The sequence below is a fragment of the Aedes aegypti genome, chromosome 1 (genome assembly GCF_002204515.2).
Source record: "Aedes aegypti strain LVP_AGWG chromosome 1, AaegL5.0 Primary Assembly, whole genome shotgun sequence".
In the NCBI taxonomy this organism is placed as follows: domain Eukaryota; kingdom Metazoa; phylum Arthropoda; class Insecta; order Diptera; family Culicidae; genus Aedes; species Aedes aegypti.
In genome coordinates, this window is record NC_035107.1 from 247,112,553 (window position 1) to 247,121,841 (window position 9,289).

Consider the following 9,289-nt stretch of genomic DNA (forward strand, 5'->3'; position numbering starts at 1 on the left):
CAAGGGGCGTAAGTGACAAAGAAACTAGTTTTGAGAAAATCGACTCCAACCACCAGTTTTCCCACCAATTTTTCATCCCATACAAATTGTATGGGAGCCAACAAAACAAGCCCATCTTCTATGAATTATGTTATTTTTTCCATAGGACGGAAAAATCACCTAAAAATACTATTCGATAGTTAAAAGTATTTTAGTATTTTCTACTACAGTGGGATTCCGTTTTTGGCAACAAAGTTTAAATTTTCAGTTGCCAAAAACGGAACCGTGCCAAAATCGGAACCCATATTTTAAATTTTATTTTTCAACTATTGGTTTTGAAAACATCATTACAATGTTAATACACTATTTTTATGGAATCATAAGGCGTTGAGACTTCGAAAAGGTTAACTTCGAAGCATTTTCCCGAAGGGTTATACTATACTATGAATCTATAGCTCCGTAATGTTAAATCTGGCAAACATTTTTCTGGTGGCGTTTTTACGCCTCAACGTCTTCAATTATTTTTTAGAAGCTTTATGTATAATTTTTGTATAAGAGAGCCTTGTAAAACCAATAATCGCATAAGTGACTTTTATTGAAGAACTGGACATTTTCTTAAAACTATGAAAGAAAACAAAAAAAATTGTTTTCTTTTAAAGACGTATTTGCGAATCAAAAGCACTGGGAATTCTAATACTCAATCTGTTGGATCATATGGCTGGAAGGAGATTCTCTATTTCTCGCGGGTTTCGCGTAAGTGTTTCTAGTTACGGGTCCGCCACCTCCCTTTTGGCCCTTCATACAGTGGTATGTTGAATGCAGATTGGTAATAAAATTCGACCTTACTGTTGAGTGGAGCCGCATGCAGAGCAAGACTCAAGCAAAGATTGGTGGCTACCTACATACATAGATACATACATTTGCGAATCAAAAGCGCTGGGTGTTGCAAAACGGCATGAAATTACCATTTAAAATCAGTTTAATTTTGGAGCGTAAAATTTGAAAAATTCGGTAAGTTTAGAATTGCTCCCTCAATTTATGTTTCTGATAAAGTAAAGCATTTTATAATGAATTGTTGACTGCATCTAAAGGACAAACATAAACATGAGATGATGCATAAATAAGACTTGTAATTTTGTAGAATTTATTTTTACTTGAAATAATTTTTAATTGAGCTTGGTATATGTTTTACATCTACCTTATAAAATCAACTGAAATTTACCTGTTATGAAACCTCAAGAATCTTATAGGAATCTTCAGTTTCTCATGAGAAATCTACAGAAAAAACGCTTGAACTCTGTTGCATCTTGCCAAGCATTCGTAGGATCTCGCATAGAGTTCTCAGGATCTTGCTAAGGAATTTGATAGGAGTTAACATCTTGGAATTCCGCTGCGATGTTGCTGAATATTCTCAAGTCTCCGATGAAAAATTTAAAAGTTTATTATTGTTAGGCTACCACTAGCACACTTTAAATTCCTCTAGGAACCTTTTCAAAACCCCCAAGCTTTTGCCGAAAATATTAAAAATTCCACTAGAAATTCACATTATGCCGCTTAACATTTACAGGACGCCCTAGAGTTTATTAGGAATCACCAGATTTTGGACATAATCCTCCATAACCAATTGTATACTCTAAGGATCCCTCAACAAGCCCTCAGTGTCCACTTGGAATCTGCAGATATCCTCATGAATAAGTTAAAATTTCTGAAAAGTCCCACAAGAACCAAGAGTCCCTTAAGGATTCTCCAGGGTACAGTTAGGAAACTCATAGACTCAGCTCGTAAGGAACATTTTGATGATGTTGAGACCCGTACCCTTGATTAACAATCTTGTACAGAATTCTGAATCGCTACTTAACAAATCTAACGCCTTGCAGTGCCTATAGAAAAGAGCGAACGTAGTTTTAAATTATTGACGCAGAGAGATCAATATACACACCAATACCACAGACAAGAAGTTAAAACGCTCTCAGTCTTATTTATTGCACGCTTCAATGATATTATTGAGAATAAATTGTAGTTTGGACTGTATTCGCATATGTCATGTTATTTAATGGAATTTATTAAATGTTATGATACACGACATTTTGCTGTACATATTTGTAACTATTATTGCGTGTTTTTTTTTACATGCGCATTGTATGTAAATCCAAAATAATAAAGACAATGAGCCAAAAAGATGAGACAAAATGTATGATTGTAACTCTGTGTGAGTCATAGATTTTTTGTTGCTCTTATGTCGGTGCTGGTGCTTTGTTTAAACAAGCTGTTGTTTAAGCAAGTTGTTGAAGAACAGTGTTTTTTATTTTAGCACCTACTGGCAGACTCAAGTGGGCTGGTCACTCAATATGAATGCCTAAGAAAAGAGATTGGTCTTAAGTTGAGTTACTGGTGGAGATTATTGGCCTCATGAAACGTTGCAAATGTATGACCAATGACCATTCTGAAGTAAAAAAGCGCGTACGCGAGTCCTTAGTAGTTGGTGAGATTTGGGGTAATATCGACGAAAATGGAGCTCTGGAATGTAATCGGTGTGGAGTTGACATGCTATTCAAATGACTAAGGCAACAGACACGATAATATTTACAAAAAATTACAACTTCAATGGTATTGAAAAATGTTGCCAAAAACGGATCCATTTTGTTGCCAAAATCGGGGGGTGCCAAAATCGGAGCATGCCAAAAACGGAGCATGCCAAAAACGGAATCCCACTGTACTTGGCATTACGTCCTCACTGGATTCCGACTGGAATCCTCAGGATTCCTCAGGATTCCGTTTAGAATCCTTGCGAATACCACTTGAATTCATGTAATCCCAAGGATTCCACTCAAAATCCCAAGGATTCCAGTTGGAATCCCAAGGATTCCAGTTGGAAGGATTCCACTCGGAATCCCAAGGATTCCACTCGGAATCCCATGAATTCTAGTTGGAATCCATTCGGAATCCCAAAGATTCTAGTTGGAATCCAAAGCATTCGGAATCCCAAGAATTACAGTTGAAATCCCAAGGATTTCAGTCGGAATCCCAAGGATTTCAGTCGGGTTCACAAGAATTACGGCCAAATGTGCGATATTTCTTGTAGGCTTTGCAAGGATTCCAATTAAATTTGCAAGGTTTTTTTCAAGATTTATCCTTACTAACTTAAGCGAAGTATGCACTTCAACAGAAAAGTAATCGCCTATCTCGATGCGTGGGAAATTTTTTGCAAGAAATGCTCAAGAAAAGCATTTTTCTTTGATCGCAGTACGCAGTTGAAAAGAAATGTCAATTCAAATGAAACTCACTGTAGGAAAGGGTTTATTCACAAATTTCATAACGCGGGGTCCAGATAGCCGTAGCGGTAAACGCGCAGCTATTCAGCAAGACCAAGCTGAGGGTCGTGGGTTCGAATCCCACCGGTCGAGGATCTTTTCGGATTGGAAATTTTCTCGACTTCCCAGGGCATAAGAGTATCTTCGTACCTGCCACACGATATACACATGCAACAATGGTCATTGGCACAGTAAGCTCTCAGTTAATAACTGTGGAAGTGCTCATAAGAACACTAAGCTGAGAAGCAGGCTCTGTCCCAGTGGGGACGTTAATGCCAGAAAGAAGATAACGCCAAGAATTGGCATTTTCAATACCCACCCACCCCCTCGTAACGTTTTTTGTATGGATATTTTACAAATTTTGTATGAGCCGTAACATCACGAGGACACCCACCCACCCCCTTCAGCGTTATAAAATTTGTGAATGGGCCCAAATTTCTTGAGCATTTCTTGGGCAGAAATTTTTACGGAACAGCATACTTAGCTTTAAGGTAGACTTAGAACGACCGGACTTAGAACCTAGAGCCCATTCACAAATTTCATAACGCTGAAGGGGGTGTCCTCGTAATGTTACAGCTCAGACAAAGTAATCTTCATACAAAAAGCATTACGAAGGGGTGGGTGGGTGTCGAAAATGATCTTTTTTGGCGTTATTCGGATGAATAACCAGCGGACTATTCTCTGAACAAGAGAGGAGGATCTTCTCTTTTACGATGAATTGTTGAATGACGTATAATTCCATTTATTGACTCGATAACGTTAAGCTACACACTCGGTAACCAATGGCATTTAGGGCGAGATCACATGATAATTTAATATTTACCATTTGATTGTTAATGACATTTATTTACAGTGGGGATTCGCTCGTTGGAGCTCCGCTACATGAAATAACTCGATGGTTGGATGTTCGCTGGTTAGAAAATATTCCAATTAAAAAGCACTCGAATGTCAAGAGTAGATGTCAAACTGACTTTGACGTCTGAGCACCGTCGCATAAGGCTATCCATGAGGACTTTCCGCGATAGTACTGACAGCTAAAAGTGTGCATGCAACTGAAGCGAAGGGGTAAACAAAGCATGTGAGTGTTATCAGAGCTTAACTTTTTCTTTTGTAATTGAACGGTCACTCCAACCGCGAAACGTCACAATTTCGTGGTAAACAAAAAACCAGCTGATCGCAGCTGTCTCATGGATTGCCTTATTAAAGTCTTCATAGATAGAACAAATGTACATGTATATGTGCGAATCGTGATGATTTGCTCTCCAGATGCGTGAGTCTGGAGTATTTTCACCAGCTGTCAGTCGTTCCAAATAACGAACCGAATTCGCTAGATGAAAGGCAGCGAATGTTCCTCAATTTGAGTTTGACATGCGACAACAAGCTTCAACCTTGAGTTGGCCGAAGCAAGAGCTTTTTTAGCAGCCTGACTATCTGAACAGAAGTATATGACTTTACCCATTACGCGTTGTTGAAGTGCTGATTGCACTCCATACATAAGAGCAAATATTTCCGCCTGAAAAACGGTGCAGTTTCTACCAAGTGAGTAAAACTGATTCAGCCTTAGCTCACGAGAATATACACCTGCACCAGCTCTACCTTCTAGAAGGGAGCCATCAGTGTAACATACTATATTGTTTGATATACTTCTTTCCAAATAGCCAGACGTCCACTCTTGCCGTGAAGGGAATTGTGTGGTAAATGTCCTGTAAGGAAAGCGACAAGCAATTGTAAGATCACTTGGAGCAAGGACAATTTTGTCCCAATTCACCAAAAGTGGAAACAATGAAGTGTGTGTAGATCTACGATTCACTGGATTTTTCTCCAGTAGATCCAGTACCCATAAACGGTAAGAGCATGACAGTGCTTCTTGTTTAAGATATATGCGCAGTGGCGCAACGTCGAAAATGGCCTCAAGCGCTGCTGTGGGAGTTGTAGAGAACGCACCAGACATCACCATCAAGCACATCCTTTGGAGATGGCCCAATTTTGATTGGATTGTTCTCACTTCGCCCTTTTGCCACCACACAAGACATCCATAAACCAATATTGATCGAACAACTGTTGTGTAAATCCATTTGATATATTTGGGTTTGAGGCCCCAAGTTTTACCAAAGGTTCGCCGGCAGTGACCGAAGGCCATGCAAGCTTTTTTGACTCTGCAATCAATGTGAAGTGTCCATGAAAGTTTGGAATCTAGAATGACTCCGACATACTTTACTTGATCAGTCACATTAATCTCAGTGCCAAAAAGACGTAAAGGTCGAATTCCAGTGCGGTTTCGTCTTTCCGTAAAAAGAACAATAGATGTTTTATTCGGGTTAACCGAAAGACCTTATTGGCGACACCAACTCTCGACTACATGAAGAGCACTTTGCATCAGGTCGAATAGGGTGCTTATGCACATACCAACTATCAGAGCTACACGCAAAAAAAATGTTCGGTAAAAACTACTATTTTAGGGGGTTAACTTAAGCGCTTGCACCGGCAATTTTCAGCAGACCAGAAATGCGCTTGATTTTACCATGTCTGTAGTCGAAATCAGATTATTGTAATTTATTTCTGTCTAATGTACCAGTAATGTGGTGGGATGTACAGTAAACATAGTAAATTGGTCTGAAATTCCATGGTAGTTTTTAAAATGGGCGTAGTCAGCTAAAATAGTAATTTTTACCACAGTTTTTTTTTCCGTGTAGATAGTCGTCGGCAAATCCATAAGTTGGAAAACCGCAATTATTGAGTTGCCTCAATAGCGTACCTGCTACGAGATACCACAAAAGAGGCGACAAACTCCCCCTTGGGGGCATCCACAAACACTCAATTTTCGAATCGCTGCTTGACGCAATGTCGTGAAGAGATGTCGGTTTTTGAGCATTTGATGAATCCAATTGGTAATCATTGTAGGTAGTCCATGGATTCGTGCGGCTTCCAATATGGCATCGAAAGACACGTTATCAAAGGCACCCTCAATATCCAAGAAAACACCCAAGCAGGATTGCTTCTGAGCGAATGCTTTCTCAATAAACTCAGTAAACCAAAATATGTTTATATGTTTTGATTGATGGAAATTACTGACATAGTTAGTAAAATTGTAAAGCGTTTTTACTGGCTTTCCAGTTTCCCATGCTCCACGCTTCGCTCCTTCGTATTATGTTTTTTTAAACAATGCAAATAAAAACCCACTCGACATGGACATGCCCCTTATTAAGCATTTTTCGTGAGAATAAACATCTACGGTATGCTCGTATCTCAGTGGAAGTAATCGAAAAATGTGTGACAAAATCATTATAATTTGGTTGGTTTGCAAACTTAATGGTGCAAATGAATTTACCTCTTGTATGGAAACCAACCGAACCAACGTAAGCAGTTAGAATCGTGCTGAGCCTTTTTGGTTGCTTAAAATAATTGAGATTGTCACTAAATTTCGACTACTTACCACGAGAAAGCGCAAAATATGTGCAGGAAAAGATTAGTTGCCGTGAACGTGTCTCCTGGAACCGGATGATTCTACAGCAGGAAATTCTCACTTGATGATCTCGCCTTAAAAGCCATTGGTTACCGAATATGTACCTAGCTGTTTTAGATAAAAAAGTATCACCACTGTGAGATAGAGGAAAATCTTCTCTTTATTGTAGCATTGTTAAATAACGTGTAAATTGATTCGTTTGCTCAGTACGAACAAGCTACACACTTCTCGCATAATTTGAGATAACGCCCTTAAAGCCATTGGTAACCACATGTGTAGCTCGTTGTTTCTGAGCAAATGAACGAATAAGCATCCAAACCAATACCACCGGCAGGTAGAGGATTATTCTTTCTTCGCCATAGAATTGTTAAATAACGAGTAAATCTATTCAAATGCTCAGAAACAACGAGCTACACACATGGTTACCAATGGCTTTTAGGGCGAGATCATAAGTTATGCGAGACTTGACTACCAATGGCTTTTAGGGTGAGATCATAAATTAAGCGAGAATTCTGTTTCAAGATCCCGGGAATGGATCTGTTAAAAAATCCCGGGATATTCATCTCATTCGGTGAACAATTCGACATCTATCGCGACTAACGCCTACCCTCTTTGTCATCAGCTGTTTACTGTCAGTGAGGATTACGAAAAAATAAAAACAAATCAATATTTTTCCCCTTTTTTTTTTTTGTTTGTGGTGTCACTTGGACGGCTAAGACCGCTCAATATTTTTCCCCTTTGCATCACAAAACAAGAGAAAGTTTTCGTAGAATTTTTGGCAAAAACCTGTTTAAACTCCTTTTAATTTACCTTTAAACCCCGGCAATGGCGCACATCCAGTACACGGATGGCCTGGTGCGGGAGTACGTCCTGTTCCGCGGGTTTTCCCACACGCTCAAATCGTTCGATTCGGAGCTGAAAAACGACAAAGACAAGAGCTTCCGGGTGGACAAAATCATCGACCAGCTGATGCAGCTGATACAGTCGCAGGACCTGCAGGGATTGCGTGACCTTTGGGCCCACCTGAACAACCACCTGTTCCGGAACCTGGAGCACAGCTATACGGCAGGTGGGTTCTCTTTATTGGATTAAAGTTTGCTTAAGGTTTAAGCGAATGTCTATTTGTAGCTGTGAACAAGCTGGAGCAATCGATTTTGAAGTTCTACCTGGTGATTGCGCACTTGTCCAACAAGCCGGACAAAATCAACGAGTTCTTCACGAAGCTAGCTCCGGAACTGGTCGCACAGAGCGAGTGGAAGGAATGGTTTTGTAAGTTTGCTTTGCCTTTAGATTTCCAGGGCTGGTAGCGATTGAGTGTCTATAACGTAGGTTCTTGCTTATGCCAGCAACCCATAACTATAAGTATGCTGCTCCCATGTTCCGCTTATGATTAAATCCTCATTAAATCATCAATCCAGTCAAATTCTAACTTCTAAAAATTAAAATGTTGCCCAGAATATTAACTACTTATTCATGTTAATTATCAATTAGTACATTCAATTTTATCAAAAATAGTTTTCTATGAAAAAAGTCCCTACAAGACTCTGGGCCCGGGGACCCACATTTGTAAATCCGGCCTTGACTGAAGTTTAATAAACACTCATCTCCTGATTCCTGTGAATACCGTTTAGTTTCCCTGGTTTCTGTATGGTCTCTTCGTGGTCGCTTTTTCAGGCATGATGTCTCTAAATTTCCAATTTAAAGACACTCAGTTGCTACCAACATTGAAATAGTGTTCAAGTCTCTAAGAATATAACTGGTATTAACGCTTCTTTTTAGTCTTCCCGTTCTGCAAAAACCCGGAGGAACATTCCGCGTTTGCCGTTTGCTTCACCAAGCAATGGCAGGACACGTTACTGATCTCACTGCACAACTTCCTGTCCACCATCTACCAGTGCATGCCTCAGCCGATGATTTCCAAGGTGGAGACGGAGAGCAGTCTGCTCCGGAAGCTCCAGGAGGAGAACGCCCAACTTCGGAGCAAGCTGCAGAGCATCCAACAACAGCAGTCGGCTTCCGCTGCGGCCACAGCAGCTGGTTCCTCCCATCAATCCCGAGTGACCGCGTTCAACGATCAAAAGTACACGCTGGATGGCAAAACGCGCTACTCGACGCGACACGTTGGTAACGCGCAGTCCCTGAACGACATCGTTCCGTTTGATATTCCGCCCCCGGCGCACATCGTGGACGATTTCTACATCATCGCCCAGGAGTCGAACAACATCGGGAATGCGGCCGAATCGCAAGCCCGGGGACTGAAGTCGCTGATCCGGAACATCAGCTCCGGCGGAAGTCCGGTGCTGGGCCGGAAGGATACCGCAGCCGATCGGAACAAACGGCGCTCGGGAAGCGTGGGCAGCCGGAGCAATTGGATTCACGGTTAGAATGGGAGGGAAATTTAGCACGAAGGATTAAGGTAGGTGGAGCACTGTGTGATTTAGTTTGGCGTAGAAGTACGCTTGTGTTATTACGTTTTATTATATTATTATACTCAAATACAGGATCTCAAATTGGAAACGCAAGGACTTTGTTTCGG

General features: G+C 40.6%; 1 protein-coding gene across 1 annotated transcript; it reads left to right on the top strand.

Moving 5' to 3' along the window:
* Nucleotides 1-7,433: 7,433 nt before the first annotated feature.
* Nucleotides 7,434-9,270, top strand: LOC5566472 (WD repeat-containing protein 91). The gene is made up of 3 exons (XM_001650806.2): nucleotides 7,434-7,822; nucleotides 7,882-8,022; nucleotides 8,533-9,270. Exons 1-3 carry the CDS (start codon nucleotides 7,579-7,581, stop codon nucleotides 9,135-9,137), a joined length of 990 nt encoding a protein of 329 aa, XP_001650856.2. The 5' UTR covers nucleotides 7,434-7,578; the 3' UTR covers nucleotides 9,138-9,270.
* Nucleotides 9,271-9,289: the final 19 nt, after the last annotated feature.

Excerpts from the sequence above, each read along its gene's own strand:
- LOC5566472 (XM_001650806.2), top strand. The coding sequence starts at position 7,579 with ATGGCGCACATCCAGTACACGGATGGCCTGGTGCGGGAGTACGTCCTG. Across the intron at positions 7,823-7,881 it reads GGAGCACAGCTATACGGCAG|CTGTGAACAAGCTGGAGCAA; the intron begins GTGGGTTCTCTT and ends GTCTATTTGTAG. Across the intron at positions 8,023-8,532 it reads CGAGTGGAAGGAATGGTTTT|TCTTCCCGTTCTGCAAAAAC; the intron begins GTAAGTTTGCTT and ends GCTTCTTTTTAG.